We start from the raw sequence: 18,529 nt of genomic DNA, 5'->3' as shown, positions 1-18,529 counted from the left end.
ATGCTACTGATAGGGTTATTTTAAAAGGAATTGGGGCAGTTTTCACCTTGCTGTGGAAACAAGGAAACGAAAAAAATAAAGACATCTTTCGGTCTTTAGCAGTGCAGATTTGCAATCTAAGTCCCAGTCATAGTGTTGTCTTTCCACAGCAAAGGTCGATTATTTGGTTAACCCTTTGACGCTATATTTTTAACATTTGCCGACGAAAGCGTCGTGAGCACTTTCTGATTTGTCGAGTATTGCCGACCGTGGCGGTCAAAGGGTTAAGGAGCTCTCATACATACTTATGTAGTTATAACATGCTCAGTTAGTGTCTGCCAAAGAGTTAAAATAAAACAACAAAAAACAGTAACTTGAATAATATTTTATTATGTACTACACACATGTATTCAATGAGGAATGTTCTTATTTACAATAGCTTTGCAATGATGTTATAACGTTTAATATACAATGTTTTGCACTAACAACTACGCAACATAATACTGAACTCAATTGTTGCGTCCTTAAACGTATCAACAAAAACATCAAGCCTAAGCTTTATACCAAGATTTCTATTTTTATTTATTGCAACAATTTTATATTTCCTTTCGTCAATTTAAAATGGCAACATACTCATAAATAACATATTATATAAATTACACAAACATCTATATCAACAACCTGCAAAATAATTGATTTAATTTTTAAAGTTGTCACAAAAACAAAAAAAACTTATTTCTTTTCAAAAATCTGTACACATACAAAAATATGATTTTTTTTTCAAGGGCCGATTAGTTTATGGATAAATATTGTCTATTTAGTAAAATAATTGTACGCTGAACTTCATGCTATTGCTTGTGACCAAATAAATATGTTGGTCGAACGCTCAGGATAATAACCTGGTAACATTACCTGCAAGAAAAAAAAAACAAACTATTACAAAACTAAAAAAACAATATCTCGTTAATTATTTTCAATAGTAGCACGGAGTTTCTTTCGCCTCCTATTACATAGGACCAACAATATCAATGGTGAAATATGGATAATAGTATGTATCATACACCTCCGCCTGCACCTTCGAGTAGAAGGCGTGAAGAAAAAAAATCGTGCTCAACAGTTTCATAGATTACCCCTTAGACTGTGCACTAAATCGAATATATAAAATTCTCGCGGTCACAGTTTTCGTTGCCATACGCCTCCGAAACGGATTCTCATGAAATTTTGTGAGCATATTGAGTAGGACTGAGAATCGGCCAACATTAATTTTTCATACCGCTAAGTGACACTTTTTTTTATGTTATATTTATTTTTTATTATATTATTATTGCAAAACGACGTTTGCCGGGTCAGCAAGTAAATATATATTTATTGATTCCTTCTTTCAAAGTAGCCATTTGTCAGTCTTTTTGTAGAGTATAAAGTTGTTATTTACCTAATAAACGGGGTGCACTTTGCGCTTGCGTCGACGATGTCTAGGCCGACTTCTCGATCATATCGATGTTTATCTTGTAGAACACGTACGGGAAGTACTCCGACGAACCGAACCCGAGACCGGCCAGCTCTGCGTTCTGTGTGACAAACAAACATACAAAATATTAGATATATTATTATACTCACTTCGTAAATAATAATATAATATGTATAATATATAATAAATGTCCTCCAAAACTCAGCTTTTATTGATTACAAGAGTACTATTTTTGATCCTAAGAATTTTGAGTTTAAAGAATTCTATGCCAAAGTTTACGAGATGTCGTTAGTATCAAACGTGTCCTGTTAAATTCATTACGCTAGATGTCGCTAGTCGAAAATACGTTGTGTGGGCTTCCACTGAATAGCATAGCCAATCAACGCTGGTACTAAGTTAGTTAGCTTTAATTGAGTTTAGGTGTAATTAGCAGTGATTAATGACACAAATGGGTCAATTTTTTTTTTGATTATCGTTTCATTACATGTCAATCGAACTTAGTTGTACTCTATTTCGATAGATGTCACTATTGACAACACAATTCGACCACGTTTCACTAGATGTCACTAGTGGACACAACATAGTTCGAGCAAGTTCCACTAGATGTCGTCAGTGTCAACAACAGGTGTGTACTCACGTCCTGCGCGCTGGTGGAGTGCGCGTGCGCGGAGTGGTCGAGGTGCGCGTAGAGCTGCTGCAGCACGTCGCGCAGCTTCTTGGAGCTCTTGCGCGACGGGACCATCACCACCGCCTGGAAGTTCACCGGCAAGCCGTATCTGGAACATGACATAATGTTACATTCTAATTATACCTCCGAAGTTTTTATAACAGAGAAAAGTAGTTCAGCGTTTCCTTCTCGGACGCCCAGGGATCCAAGAACTATAGGTAAAAAAGACGCTGAATGTAGAGGCAGCTAGCAAGTTTATCCGAAATCGTGTCATTTAGACACGTCTCATACCTAAAGCTTTTAAAATGGAATGCACCAAAACACCCTGACTAAATGATCTTAAGATACATTTACCAGTTATTAAAGCCGCCCAGTGGCGAAGGCTCCATTCAACTCGATTCCTACCGGCTTCCCTTTCTGGACAGACTTAATATTAGTGTTAAATTAATTGTTTACTTTTGCCTAATAATACACAATTAATTAATAATAAACAATATTTAAAGCGAAATCTTTAACTAGAATCAATAATCTAATCGAAACAGTACGAAAACGCCTACCCTTCAAAAATTACGCTCCGCTAAAAACGCAACGTGAAGTAATAATAATGAAATAAACCGTAGGCGCCGATCGGGAATCGCGTACAATAAAAACTATGGCGGCGATGTCGCTTACGACCTTTTGGATCGCGCTTTACACCGCGCTGCATAGTGGCGAGCAAGCCGGAGGAAGAGCGGGTTGCCTCGCGCTACAACGCTCGCGCCGCGGCGGACGCATGATCTTACGTATATGTCTGTCGCGGCGCGAGCCGCGTGCAAGAGCGAGATGGCGAAATATAAGCTAAGCATCCTGCATAAGTATGAGTCGAACATTGTTCACCAGTTTGACATTAGGTTATGTTTGTTTACTGTTTTATCGCGCGCTCTATAACAAATTAGAATATTTGTGTTTATTACAACATTATTCCTTATTAATGTTTGTGCATAACTGTGAACGTATTAGTGTATTAAAGAGTAATTGTTTTGCATGTTTATATTCGAGTAAATTTTCATTTTGTCAGATCTATAGGTTAAACTCATTTCTATTAAAGTGTTCTGCGTTTATCCATAATGTGTTTGATATTTTATTGTTGATGAATACATTCTAAATTGCTTGTATAATATGTTATAAAACAACCAGTGCGAGACAATCATCAATCATTCGATATACCTACGTTATCTTAAATATGTGCTGTTGTGTTACCTACGTGTTAAGTACTACACTGAAGACAGAGTAACTTAATGCAAAACATGCATGATTAGGTAGCATGGTAAGTACCTACCTATGTATTATTAGACTGTAGAGAGAGAAATAAGAGACTGTAGTCGAATGTAGATAAAACTCTCATATTGTTATTATGCAGAATTTTACGTCGATATTCTTACGATGTACATAATATGTAGGTATTTTACCTAGACAATGACTAATAGCTCCGGCTTACCTTTTGTAAAAACTGACCCTTCGCCACTGAAGCCGCCTAAAGCTCTTTGACATTCTTTTAGATCTACTATCTGAGTACGCGCGGAACCGACTTTAACGTGCCCTACGATGCACGGAGACACTTGGATCAAATACTTTTAAACCACCATCTATGTAACGTCCGCGTTAAGATTACTTAACCCACAGATCGTTTACTGATCAACACTACTAGTTCTGATCGCTTTAAGTAATGAAACTAGTAATAGAAGTAATGGTATCTTACCTCAAGACAGACTCGACGAAGACACGCAGAGCCTTAACGTGGATCCAAGCACAGAAACATTCAGAGAAGTTCACCTTCAACCATCGCACCAACGGACCCTGAGAAATACAATGACGGTTAGATATTTTGAACCTTATTGTAAAGGTCACAGAGTTTTATTTAGCTTGCTACTGATGATCTTACTAAAAAGAGTAAAAAATTACTTTCCGATATCATTTTACAATCTTCGATTTAATTATATTGTAGGCATTAATTGCATTCTTTTGTTACAACGAAAAGTATACACAAATTCAATCAGCTTGTTTTTCGTAAAGTAAAATTAAATATAAGACTATATTCACTAATTTATTAAACAGTAACACTAAGCTATATACTACTTTTTTATGTAAGTACGTTATCTACAAAGTCAAAGTCGAAAAACCCAATATCTAACATTTCGGGCACATGTATATATTTTTTGAAACGACATATTTCTTAAGTACCCACGGTAATTTAGTACAATATTCATTAAAATGTCAGTCCTGCATATATTCAATAGTTCAAATACTCAAATAAAATGTTTGAAATGTGTATACTTACAAACTGCTTCTTCTTGTCAGTAACAAGCTTGGTGATCTCGTTCTTGCCGGCGGCGAGGTCCGCCTCGTTGTACGAGAACTCGCGCACCACGAACTTGCGCTCGCGAGCGTGCAGCTTGAACTCGTCTACCACCTGCACACGACACATATATTGTAGTAGAAGGTCTATGTCATCGGGTCTTGAGTCCTACCTATAGCACTACCGACAAGAACACATCTTCTTTTTACCCGACTACGCGATGCAAAGGAGGATATTCGGATAATGTGTTTATTGGTGGTTTAAGAAATATTGTCATATTTTGTGAAAAATATCTCACGGAAAAAAAAAACAATAGAGTAGACTAGAGAAAAATTACTAATTAAATAGTTATTTTATATAATTTAACCTATATCTGACAACTAATGTTTGTTTACGAACGAATATTTCAATGTTTTTAATAAATGTAATTAGGAATACAAATTTGACAGTTGCGCCATCTATGATAAACAACATTAAACTTTGCATAAAATCAAAATCAAATCACTTTTACATGAGACAAGTGATCTACAAGGGTAGGGAGCCTTCTCCAGCTGAGAGCTGAGACTAGGGTAGTTTTGTGTTGTACCTTCTTGAAGAGGGTGACAGTGAAGAGTCCGTAGTCGTTGTCCTGGTGGATGAGCTGCGTGGAGCGCGGCACGATCATGTCCGTGATCTTCTCGTAGTTCGCGTTCCAGTCGTTGAACATTGACCTGCGCAATAACATGAGTGTTATACTGTAAGACATACTGAATATAAACTACTAAAACGAACGAGCCAACCTTTAACCTTAGTCGTAGTAGGGTCTACCCTCATAATAAGATAGGAGTAAGACCTTAACTCCGCATTGTTAACCAAGTGCAGGTTGAAAACTTCATCTTTTCTAGAACTGTGGTCAAGGGTTCGAACCCGAGGCAACACACTGAACACACCAAGGACCTTTCATAGTTATGTTGTATTAGAAATAATTATCATTTGTTCCAACGGTGAAAGAAAACTTCGTGATGAAACCTTACATGCCTAAATGTCTTCAACCAGCAAGGTGGACTTATAGCGGACAGATACATACAGCGGCATCTCACGGAACAAGCGCAGAACCCGCATGACGTCACAAATCCTGAATCGCGCTATTCGCGACTAGAACAGTCGGGAACTTGTAACCTATGCCCACCAGGCATGATCACCTCGGCTGGTCGGAGGATCCTCCCTTTGTGTTGGAGGAACATGATCACCTCGTTCCTCTACAGACTCAATTCTGCAATAAGATCTTTGTCTAGGCAAAGCCCAGTAGTACAGAGATGGCTGAAATTTATTATAATACTGTACTTTTAGCAAATAGAATTACTTTATGTACTCACTTGGGCACGATGACGAGGAGTGTGGTCAAGTACTCGCTGTCCAGGATGAAGTGCTCCTTCTTCACGAGGTCCGCCAGGTTGCGGGTCAGCAGACTGCCGCTGTACGATAAACCAACTTATTAGTATAGTGTTAAGGTGTTATATTGTATGGTCGGTGAAACTATTGTTGTAGTTAATTCAGTTTAAAGAGAGAGTTTTATAATAAGTCTTCTTTTGAACCAAAAACTGTTTAAGTCTTGCTGTATCTTTTAATAGTAAATAGTAGTAACGCAACAAAAACAATATGATTTAAAATAAAATAATTGTTTAAAAAACAATCTTAAGAATGAATTTTACTTACTACCTACTTTTTATTTAAATTCGTTTTCTATAAAAGACATTTCAGGCACGACCTTCATTAGTTTTTATGAATTGGATCAATAATGTCATAAGTATAAAAACCTACAAAATTAAACACAAGTCACTTACGTTTGTTTCTTCTCCAAGTTCTGTAGGTTGCCCTTGAGTGCGTTGTAGGCGGACGACTTCACTTTGAGGTCCGCGTCGATCTGTCCCACCTGGGAACATAACACATACCCACATAAGTAACCTTCAATGTATGCCCCTATTACATGGGAATTTACTTGTCATTGGTGAATCGCTGTCATGGTCGTATAAATGGCGTGATTTTTAAAAATATACATTTATACTAGCTGACCCGCGCAACTTCCCTTGCGTCACATAAGAGAGAATGGGTCAAAATGCCCCCGTTTTTGTTACATTTTTTAATGCTACTCTGCTCCTATTGGTCGTACCGTGATGATACATAGCCTATAGCTTTCCTCGATAAATGGACTATCTAACATTGAATAGATTTTTTCAAACAAATAAACAAACTCTTCAGCTTTATAATATTAGTATAGATTATTTTAAAATGTTTTATAACTAATAGAAATATTGTTAAAACCAAATGGTTTATTAAGATTATAGTCACAAAAGAAAAAAAACTAATTTTAGTCTAACTAGGTGCTACTTGTGTCTAACAGTCAATGACAGGCTATTTCATCTTTGGATGGTGTAGTCCAAATTAAATTAGTGTTAAGAAAGTTTATACTTATTAATATTTTTTAAATAGCTTACCTGTTTACTAATAATATCAGCAATGTTACGCAGACTCTGCTTGATGGGGTACTTTGCCATGTCCCATTGGAAACGGGTCAAATAAGACGGCAGGTCGCCTGAAAACCAAACGACATTTCTCAAAAATTACGAAAATTGAGTCACATTGAAAAAATATCAAACATATTGGGATTCATTTTTTATTGCCGATTGAACTGATTATCTGACTATAATTTTGAAAAAAGGTTTTTTTATTTTAGTTTTAAATTTTTGTATTTATCTGTTAAACACATAGGGTTGCAAACATAATTAGGGTTACAGGCTCTAAAAATTAATATCGAATACACTAAAAAGGTTTATTAAAGTGCTGAACGGAATTGAACAAAACGAAACGAAATGGAAGCGTTGATTTTAGAAACTAAAATATAATCTAGCTTACGTGCTTAGACAAGTACTAGGTACATACATAGCATGGGTCCATCGGGTAACATGCATCGATTCATGCAGAGTTACATGCTTACTCGTATATGAAAAATATTTTCTACAATATATTGTAACAAAAAAAAACACTTTATAACAAAAAAAAAATCGTTTTTTTTTAAACATAACCATTCCATTTCACGATAAAAATGAGATACACTTATATTAAACAAAAAATAATAATAAATTGTTTTTAGGTAAATAAAAAATATTTTTATATACGAGTTGAAAAGAAGCACATTATATTTTCATAAAACATTTTATATAGAAATATATAATGCGATTCTCATACATCAATCTATTACAAACTAATACAAAACTAAGTACAATACATATTATAATAATTGACAATTAATTTAATTTTACGAACCTAGAAGATTATTATTTTTGATAAAACCTCAAATAAGTAATACATTTTTTTCTTACAAAATCATCCACTAGCGGATTAAAATAGGAGCAATCAACTTTAACTCCTAACTGATAAGCGAGCGAAGCCGCGCGAGTCTACTATTATTATAATGAAAAAATATAATAAATTTAGCCCATTACTGTCTTACTGCTGGGCAAGAGTCTCCTCCCAGAATGAGGGAGGGATTAGGCTTTGAGTCCACCACGTAATCTAAGTGGAGACTGCATGCCTTCAAGAACTGTTTTAAATAACTTTCAGACTTGCTTATATTATATTGTATTAATTTTATTTTATAGTTAAAAATATATTTAAGTAGTTTTATTTATAAAAGCTCATGGAAAGCGTTTGTCCTTGTGCTGTTATAAAAAAAGATCGATAAGACGGCCTAGATATTATTATTAATGTGCGAAAGACGACATACTCATTTATGATATACTGAAAACTGAAAAAAAATAATATTATAATATAATACACATTTTCAGTACAAATATTTCATCCGTTATTTCAAGACACAAGTATTGAATAACTCTATCTACTGTACGGCTACCCATCCATTTGGCTACCTGTCCATTAGCAACTCTGCCTAAGTTATTTGCTAAAGTATTAACACTGTGACTGGAGTCCTTTAACACTACACGGCTATCCATCTATTTGGCTACCTATTAACTACTTCTGTCTAAGTTTTAACTAAACTATTATTGTAACATTTCTAAGATAAAATCTCATTAATATAGCAACAACTCATCTTCTAGTAAAAACGAAAGCGTTTGATTACTAGAATTCGCTTCGTATGACCTTCATCAATTATGAGGAATATGAGGTACTGTGTAAGTCTATAGAGTATTGTTGTAACTATGTTTTAAACGACTAAAATAACTATTACTATCCAACTATTGAGAGTAAGGGTCTCCTCCCTTAACACAAGAGCTAATCGTATTTAACAACCCTTTGATTCAAAACTGTCGTAAGTCAAAAAATACATTTTGTTAATAAATTTAACCCATTCATATCCCACTGCTGGGCAAGGGTCTCCTCCCGGAATAAAGAGAGGGGTTAGTCTTTAAATCCACCGCACTGGCCAAGTGCGGTTTGCGAACCTATTTTTTTAAAAACCATATTATGTAATATGAACCTAAATATTTGACTCAAGTATCTACACAATAATCGCTCGATCACAGAGATATTTATTTTGCAATATAGAATTCCCAGTTCCTAGTTATTGTCGATAGTGGCTTAACGATTCGGCAACATACGACCTACATACAATATAGGTCAATAACCAAATCATAAAACTTAGAACAAACGGGCCGAACTTTATTCAGCTACAATAGAATATCGTGTGAAACAACCATATACCTTCCTGCTCTTTGAAAATGATAATAAAATGAGACCTATTTCGCTTCGATTCAAGGTTTTGTAATAAAATTGTATTTATAGGTGTTAAATATGATGGCTTTATGATGCTTTCACAATTTGATATTGATATATTCATGTCGATTTATTCCGATTGCTTTTTTAGTATTGTTATTGTTCTCGATCATTCGAAGTTTACTGTCTGAAACAGACTATAGCAAATTGAATAAAATGCGACTTCGATGTATAATCCTGTTAATATTACATCGTAAATAAGTAAAATACCTGTTGTCTGAAGTCTAAGAAGAAGTCTTTGTAGATAACTGAAATTTATTTTGTATGAATACGAAATTACGCGATACCTGTGTGTAATATAATAAAAAATATTATAAATTAAAAATATAATAAAAAAATAAAAGGTACAACATCGACAATATTAATAAATTAAACAACTAAGCGAACTGAAAGTAACTTAAAAAGCTATAATAATCACATTCAACAGTGTATAAAAGCTTCTACTGGGCAATTGGCGAAATCTCCAAGACGGCAATGGTCAATTTCGCGAAATGCTCGGTTAATTTAGACTACACATTTGACACATCACTGGTAAATGTCAAAACGTAAACACTCGCCGGTGTGACACGTACAATTTTGTGTAAATATATCATTCCTAGCCACATTCGTAGCGTCACCCTAAACTTTTCTTAGCAAATTTATTATATTTAACAAAAAAAAATGGCTGTAAAATTACTTGAAAAAAATTCAGGATGGCGCTCGCGAATTTCGAAAAAACGGCCAGCGCCATCTGCTGTGTATAATTTAGAAAATATTTTTGAAGAAAAATTTTGAAAATATTTCCGGGTAAAGCGAGAAAGAGATAGATATAACAATCACTGCCATCACACCTAAGGTCCGCGTTGCAGTTAGCGCTGTTCGTGTACGAAACCTTATATTTAGAAGCTTCGTTTCCTATGGGACTTTACAGGGCCTACCGGGAGTACAGCTTGGATAGAACTTGACTCTCTCACAGATATAATTGTAACACCTATTCAGATATAAGCGATGCAAACGGGTTTATGAATGATCTTTCGAAAAATGATAGCCACTCGATATTTTCGCTGGTAATAACGAATATCATTTAAAAGTGAATAGCTTTTATAAATAGTACCGCAGTTTCAAGTTCCGTCCAAACCAAGGAGTTACTGGTTAGGCGAGGGTTAGGTCTCCTAAACCTTGTGTGAGAACATGGTGCGGACGTTCCTCTTCATCGTCATCGTCCCACCGCGGGGAGCTGCGTCCGCTGGACACTTGCGACGGGTGCGACGCGTCGTATTCCGAATGCTCCCGATGCTCGCAAGGCCAACAGCCGTGGTGCTCAGAGTAGGCCGAGTCACACACGGGAGACGTGGGCGTCGGAGGCGGCTCGCCCCCGCCCGGGTCCGCGTATGAGTCAATGCCTAGATTCGCCAGGAACTCGTCAAAGCCTTTCATCAAACTCGACAACCCCTTAAATAACCACTTCAGATATACGAATAACCCAATCTATTTAACTAACAGTCGATACGGCCTTTATCGACGCCACTATCCACTTATGCAGCGGTTGTAAATGTATTTCAATGTTTCATGTCCTTGTTTCAAAATCAATGGATCATCAAAATATACCAACGCCTCGGTGAAAGTAAAAAAATAAAGGATCTCAGAAGGTAAAGGACAGGAGCAAAAGAATATATTTTTATTTTAAAATAAAAATATAAATAAACTAAATAATAATAATAAAATTAAGAAGCGCAAAGCATAGACAATTTTTTAAAGCTTGATTTAGCTAAGCTATGAATGTCTTGTGAGGCAGTGATTGCTATTATCTATGGTATGAAGACATTTGATTAAATATAAGTAGTTTCTTACATCGTTACAACAATTTGTGCGACAAATATTACAACACTCTAACATTTTATTTTTTGTTTTAAGCAAAATGTGGCTTAATTTAGAAGCTTAGAAGTATGCAATGGATATGATTGTTTCATTACGTTTGTATGTTGTTGGGATAATTGAAACAATACGTGAAGACGAAGTGATTGACAGCTAAACAGCCTGTGCTGGTGTTTACATCACAATAAATCATAAAATTGGACATCCCTATTCAAATTTGTACACATTTCTGCCAGAATATGTTCACATGCCACCCATTATACGAAAAGATTCATATGATCTTGGCAATTGCTGAGTCTGGCTTCCATTTAGAAGTTTCTAAAAGTTTCTTCTTGGTTTTATCTGTTCAAGATATTTCAGCATAAATTTTCAGATAATAGAAGTATCTTCATCTGTTAAATACGCTGGCAAGAATCCCTTAAATGATGGAATAAAATTAAATGACCCTGTAGAATAAAACGCTAATATCATATTTACATGGAATGTCCCTTAACATCTGCAAAACAAACACACCTATCACATTAAATTCTATAGTTTGAACCGTCCAACTTTGCCGTCCGAAATAAGTAACAAATTAGTTGATCGATAGAATATTTTATATCAAGTTTCGGATTTGGTTCCGAATACTTTAAAACCACTCTATGACTGAATGATTTAAAACGCTTTTGCTTCTAAACTTGGCTGTTTTAGGATAAAATATGTCTAACACTTGCTATTTCATTAGATAATATAGTACAAAAATAGAGTATTAATAGCTTTCTTTAATATAATCAAGCATTAAGTTCAAATACCGTTCGTGGAAAAACCAAAAACCTAACTGCTGAATGTTTATCAAAATCTAGTCAGCTGTCTCCAACTATAACGGCTGCCACACCTTCGATTCAATCCAAAATAAACAGCTCTTTTAACGATACGTTAAAAACTCTGAAGTTTTTCTTTCATATCCATCACATATCTTAACAAATCTTATTTCATAATATATCTAACATTATCAGTTGTCACACTTTCACTGAAACAGATAAAACAATATCTCGCCACTGAAAATGTGATGTAATACAATATCAATTTGAACCGACACTAAATAACTAACATTATTATAATAAAGAACATTTATAAATATCAAAAGACTGAGACCAAAATACAGTTACTACTCAAAATGACACCGCGAGCTTTTAAAAATATAGCACAATCATTATATGGCATGCAGAAAGAAAAAATATATTTTATTTTATAAAGAATTATTATGTCATATTACTTTGCTACAATTCGTTTCGTAGCATTTATTTCTTGTTAAAAAATAATAATAAAAAGCTCTTTTCAAAAGATTTTCTCATTTTCGTAAATATATAAACCTAAAAATTATATGTCATCAAACAGAAATAACAGGATTTTTTTTCAAAACCTATAGATTTTTCTATCCCATTTCTGGACATCTTCAAACTGAAAGAGCAGTATTTTTAAGATCTTAGAAAAAACAATCTTTTAAATCTAAGCGGTAAATACTGCTACTAATTTAAGACAAAAACGTCCAAAATCCTATTTAAAAAGAACTTTGATATAAATCAATGTGGTTTTTAACAAATGTTATATTTAACAGTCGAATCAAAATTAAATATACACTGTGACGCGACTGTTTAACACATTGTTAGCATCCTGCGACGTAACACATTTGCGATCATATTTATAAATATTCAGATCAAAATTAAACAAAACCTAAATTTATTCGCAAAGCAAATATGCCAAAGAAATTATATTACTGGTTCAATCAATCTAGCCTTTCTCTCAACTATGTCAGATTCGGCTTCCAGTCTCACCGGATGCAGCTGAATACCAGTATTTAACATATAACTATTGTATATTTCACGTAGTACGTCTTATGTTTTATCTCGGGACTACAGAGTCCCAGACATTTGTAAAGCGTGCGATATAGTTATTATTAATATATTAATATATATATTCGCTTATATTCGCTTAGCCTTTGTTCCAAACTATGTTGGAGTCGGCTTCCAGTCTTACCGGATGCAGCTGGATACCAGTGTTTTACATGGAGCGACTGCCTATCTGACCTCCACAACCCAGTTACTTGGGTATTAACACGATACCCTTCGGCAAGACTGGTTGTCAGACTTTCAAGCTTCTGACTACTGTTAACGACTGTCAAAGATCTTCGAAAATGACAGCCGGGACCCACAATTTAACGTGCCTTCCGAAACACGGAGGAACTCGATATGTATAAGATGGTCACCCATCCACGGAACAACCTCGGCAAGCGTAGCTTAACCTCAGAGATCGATCCGTTCGGCTGTTGTAAACTAAGCCACGAGCTCCTAATATAATGATATTAATAATTTATATTCCCATTTCTACCCACTGTCGAGTAAAGACTTCTTATTGCTTACGTCACGTTACATTATATAACTCCACTTTATCCTACAGCCCTTATAAATCGTAAAAAAAGCTTTAAAAAACTCATAAATACATCTCATTTTAATACATAAATACATTATATTAATAAACGTAGCGAAATAAAACGTTTGTATATAAGAAATCTTAATAAACATATAATATTCAAAGCGGCTGTATATTTATCGAAGCTCGCACATAATACGCGGATTCGGTACAGTATTGTGACGTCATTATGTTGTAAATCCATAATCTTGTGAAAACTTTGAACGTGATGTATACCATTCGATTTCTAGTTAAAAATATATCTGTATATTAAACAAACATTATAATAAGTCTTGTTTTAGTTGGGCCATTGAAAAGACGAAAAATTACATAATCATTCTGAGCTAGCTTTATACTGAAAATATTAAAATGTGACTTACATCAGTTTGCTTCCAATATACATATATATTTTTTATAATATTTTTAGTCGATTTTATTCTTCACGTGATATTGTCATTGTACTGTACAGAATATTAAGAAATTTTAATTAAAAAATAAAGCACTTTTATTTACATACACTACTTAAAAAATTACTCACTTCCGCAAACTTTTTTCCATTTCTCAGACACTGAAATGCAATCCGAAAATACTAACATTCTCAATCTAAGGAAATATTAATTAAATTATTAAAATTAAAACACTATTGTGAATTAACAAACTGAAAATTGTAAAAATAATCCAAAAGAAGCGTTTCTATCGTATAATAATTATTATATTGTGATATATATGCTTAATATATGAATATATGTACATAATAATAAATTTTAAAATTTATTTGCGTCCAATTTTATAATAAAATTTATAATAAAAAATATTTAAAAAAATCGAAATATAATTTTGAAATTTTTGTTTAACTTTCGAGCCATAAAACAAAATGGCGTCTCTAAAATAAATAAACCGTTTTGCCTTTTATAAAATACGAAAACATTACCTTCGTGGATACATCCAATTTTTCAAATCGCCAATTATCACCATAGTTCTTGTGAAAACACGAATATAAAACGAATCGGATGTCCTTAGAACCAATGATAATTGCAAAATAATGTTCTCTATACATTCCATACTAACATTTCACATAAAGTGCACTGTGCAAGAGGTTCCATATAGCCATAAGTATAGAACCACTAATAAAAAATATACAAACACTGTCCACCCAACATTCTTAGCCGTTCAATAAATAGCTATCGACGAAACTTGGAATTTTAACTTTACACATACATGCAATTATAGCAATATATTATTTAAAAATATACAATTTTTCTTTGTATCAGCCAAGCTTCGTCAATTTTTCATACATGTATGTACACATTAGTGCTCAGTTAACAGGTTAGTGTTCAGGATCGAGATGAAATGTGTTATGTGTGAAGAAATGTATAAAATAATAAACATTCTTGGATATTACTGCAAATTTATAATTGCAAATAAAATAAAATATATCAAAATAATAAATTAAATCGACTGGCTTTTTTAATGTAGGCAGTCGGTAATATTGACATGCAAAATAATAAAATAAAAGGTAAACATAAATGAATAAAATTATAAAAGAAAAAAATATATTTTAAAAAGACAAATTCAACCATTGAAATTCAGCGACACATGCTAATCTTTCGCACTACTGTGTGCTTTTAACTTATTTTATTTTTCTACACCAGTCCATTCTGTTTCTATTTTAAAAATTAGTTTTTCATGCTTGTAACATCAGACCCAAATTCCTTACAGCTTATTTCCGCTATAGTATCCCAAACATGCCATAAAAAATGTATTTTTATCTCACTATTTTTAATTTTAAATCATGCAAGATATTCCTATTATGTTATTAAATGTCTATTTTTAATTTCTGAATTTCAAACCTTTATTTTAATTCCAAAAATATCTATAAATGGCACCAAACAGTAACGAAATCTGTTTAAAAATAATTGTAAAATGTCTTAATTAAAAAGGTTGTAAGAATAATGTTTAGTGCCATAATAAAATATGAAATGACTTACTGTTGTTCGCCATTAGGTTCTCATGAAGTTTGTCGCGTTGGTCTTCGAGTACCTTTTGAAATAAATAGAAAAAATAGTTTATAGTCAACAATTACTCCAGTAGCAAGTAAAGAGTAGAAGAAAAAAGGTTAAAAAAGGGTTAAGTTGTTCTTATTTATTTCAAAATTATTTTTACGTAAAATAAAATCATATAAATCTCAAACAATATGGATCATAAAACCTCCTATTTATGGCCATTATTGTTCAATTTTAGTTATAATTTGTTTTTTGTAACTGATAAAACCACATTGTTAAGTGGGTATTTGGAATATTAAACTTAGATCACTTGGATATATTACATGTTAAAGTCTCATAGTAAAGAAGGCTAAGATAAATGAAAAAATCATGTTCTTTTAAACTTACCTCACCGAGGTACTGAGCGACCTTCCTAGTGACGCCCTCAACGAAGGTGTCAAGCTTACCAAGATCATCCGACAGCCCCACCAACTGATCCAGTGTCCCCACCTGCAAATGGTCACAATACATTAATATTTGTTTCATATTAAAAAACACACAAAGATCTAGATAGATATAGATGTAACTTTTTTCAATTTATATGTAGTCCTCTTCACCATATCCGATGATAGCGACCCGGACTATGTATGTTGCCTGGCGTGAGCTCTTTGATGCCTAACAAAACCAAACTTTATTATGAATAGGCGACTGCAGTCAGGACAGACAAGTTGACCGTTGTCATCATAGGTGTAGACGTAAGTGAAGTTTTTCATTTTACAAAGGAAACTAAATGCAAATAATAATGGGGATGTTTTATAAAGGGTCATGTGATTTGCACTAGTAGTCAGGTGGGAAAATATCATAATTTAGTACTTGTATAACATGACAATTTATGAAAAGATGTATGAATGTGAATGAAATAAAATTCAAAAGGATCATAATGGCTGGTGTTATTTGGTCTTGACCTACCCCAATCTAAAAATTTGATTTGATTTGGACCAAAAACACTCAAAGCATAGTTTTCATATTTTAACAAAACTAAACAAAAACTAACTTAAGAGTTTTAAAGTAAATAGATATTATATATGAAAGCTTGTCAGATATCTATACGAAAATACTATATTAAGGAAACTATCTAGGTTAGGTCGTACAAAATCCATGTTTCATGGGCTTCAATAAAATAGGTCACTAGTTCAGCACAGAAGCCATTATTATAATTGAGGTCCTAATACATTATTTATTAATGCTCTATACTATAGAATGTTCATTGATCAATTATTTTGTTGTTATTTAAGCTGTTTTCCCAACTATAATCATGCACAAATTATAATTGAACACATTTGAATTTGGTTCTTGCTTGCAGAATGCTTACTTTTCTAGGAGTCTAATCATTCTTTTCCTTTTTTTTTTCAAATTGGTATCAAGGAAAGAAGAACTGGTTGGTAAAAAATAAAACATACTTTTTCTCCTCAATAAAAAAAAAGTATATTTTCATGCTAGGGGTCTCATAATCATGGTAGGTATATTAAATGTATGCATCCAATCAGATGTAGTCTCAATTAGATATCTAATTAGATTTTTTTATGTTTATTCTTATTGATGTTGTAGTAGTGAGTATTATGGTAGCAGCCATAGGCTTAATATCAATCTTAACAAATTTTATCTAATGACTTATCTACCCAATAAAAACATAATTATTTCAAGGTCATTACTTGTAATCTTCAAATAGGAACAGTTGGGAGATGATTTTTCTGTTTATGACTTCAATAATTGAATTTTTATGTAATAGATAAGTGATTAAGCAAAGTGAACAAGTGTACCTTCAGGTCAGGGATTGGAAATTTGTAGTTGATGCTGAGGTTGCCAGACTTGGTGGCATTGTTCAGGGTGTCCCAGGTCTGCTGGCACGTCTTGTCGCCGGGGGCGCTAATCACCCAGTATTCGGACATTTTCACCACTGGAATCACACACAATCATTACATTACTTATTGATATCATCTAATAATGACATAGCAACAACATAAAAACCTACATCCTATCAACTGTTACATGTTTGATACAATTAAAAACAAACTCATTGTCGAAATTATCGATTTTGTGCTGCTTAGTTTGAGTGTATCGCCCGCGGATGCGAGCAACTATCTGGTGTTTTCAGTCAGAGCAACGACGCAACGGTTCTGTGCACCGAATCAATAACTAGCTCGATTCATCGGCGCCCGCTCGGCGGTCAGACATCCTGGCGCCGGACGCGAGCTAGCCCAAGAAATCACCCCAAACCACCCCTTACACTCCGTCACAACCGAATTGACATGTTTCAGTCCCGCGCAAAAGCATTTAACCGCAACATCCACCGCGATACACACTCTAATACGACACAACACTCACCTGAAACTTATAAATTAATGCTGTTTAACACTAAATATTTGAAACAGCAAATAATTTGGCGAAATCACAAGACAATTCGGGACTAGCCCTTCAACGCCATGAAAATTCACGTGACGCGGTGCTGCCACCTACAACGACTGATATTGGACAGCTGATTTACGTCAATAGTCTATGGCTAACAATTTTTTTGGAAAATTTTGTCGCGAAATAAAATGTTTTCATAAGAAATTAAGCTCTAGTATAATTCTACATTAAAGAGCCTGAGATTTTATCAGTTTAAATATAATATATTATTTTTATTTTTTGTAATTAACACGGTTGACAGTAAAATATGACAATTATCAGAAAAAATGTTTCAGATTGTCTTTAGGTGCAGCAATTTGCGTTTCATTTCAGTAACTCTGTCACAATTTCCTAAGATTAAACAAAAAACCGCTACTTTTGTAAATAAATCAACAAAATACTTGACAAGCTCATAAGTGAAAAATGAGCAGGCTGCTGATATCGTTAAGTTTTATCAAGTCATTGGATTTTAAAAACAGTTTATTGGTCTGTCTACAGCTCGATTGCAGAATTTATGGCAAACAAATATATTTTTTAAGTTTTGTTTGTAACTGTATAAGATATGAGACGAAAAACAG

General features: G+C 33.7%; 1 protein-coding gene across 2 annotated transcripts; it reads right to left on the bottom strand.

Moving 5' to 3' along the window:
* Positions 1–344: 344 nt before the first annotated feature.
* On the bottom strand, positions 345–18,046 carry Vha44 (V-type proton ATPase subunit Vha44). 2 transcript variants are annotated; one of them, XM_076129832.1, is made up of 13 exons: positions 17,889–18,046; positions 17,324–17,460; positions 15,912–16,013; positions 15,510–15,561; positions 6,924–7,021; positions 6,273–6,361; positions 5,805–5,903; positions 5,036–5,159; positions 4,432–4,563; positions 3,853–3,950; positions 2,085–2,223; positions 1,412–1,547; positions 345–891 (listed from the first exon to the last, which is right to left on the bottom strand). In XM_076129832.1, the coding sequence occupies exons 2-12, from the start codon at positions 17,450–17,452 to the stop codon at positions 1,452–1,454; spliced, it is 1,158 nt and encodes a 385-aa protein (XP_075985947.1). In that variant the 5' UTR covers positions 17,453–17,460; positions 17,889–18,046; the 3' UTR covers positions 345–891; positions 1,412–1,451. The 2 variants fall into 2 exon arrangements, with proteins under 2 accessions (XP_075985947.1, XP_075985948.1); XM_076129833.1 differs by lacking the exon at positions 17,889–18,046 and adding an exon at positions 17,536–17,690.
* Positions 18,047–18,529: the final 483 nt, after the last annotated feature.

This window comes from Anticarsia gemmatalis, chromosome 23, assembly GCF_050436995.1.
Source record: "Anticarsia gemmatalis isolate Benzon Research Colony breed Stoneville strain chromosome 23, ilAntGemm2 primary, whole genome shotgun sequence".
Classification (NCBI taxonomy): Eukaryota; Metazoa; Arthropoda; class Insecta; order Lepidoptera; family Erebidae; genus Anticarsia; species Anticarsia gemmatalis.
This window is presented reverse-complemented; position numbering and strand designations above follow the sequence as displayed.

Excerpts from the sequence above, each read along its gene's own strand:
- Vha44 (XM_076129832.1), bottom strand. The coding sequence starts at position 17,452 with ATGTCCGAATACTGGGTGATTAGCGCCCCCGGCGACAAGACGTGCCAG. Across the intron at positions 16,014-17,323 it reads TTCCAATCCCTGACCTGAAG|GTGGGGACACTGGATCAGTT; the intron begins GTACACTTGTTC and ends GACCATTTGCAG. Across the intron at positions 3,951-4,431 it reads CTGACAAGAAGAAGCAGTTT|GGTCCGTTGGTGCGATGGTT; the intron begins GTAAGTATACAC and ends TGTATTTCTCAG.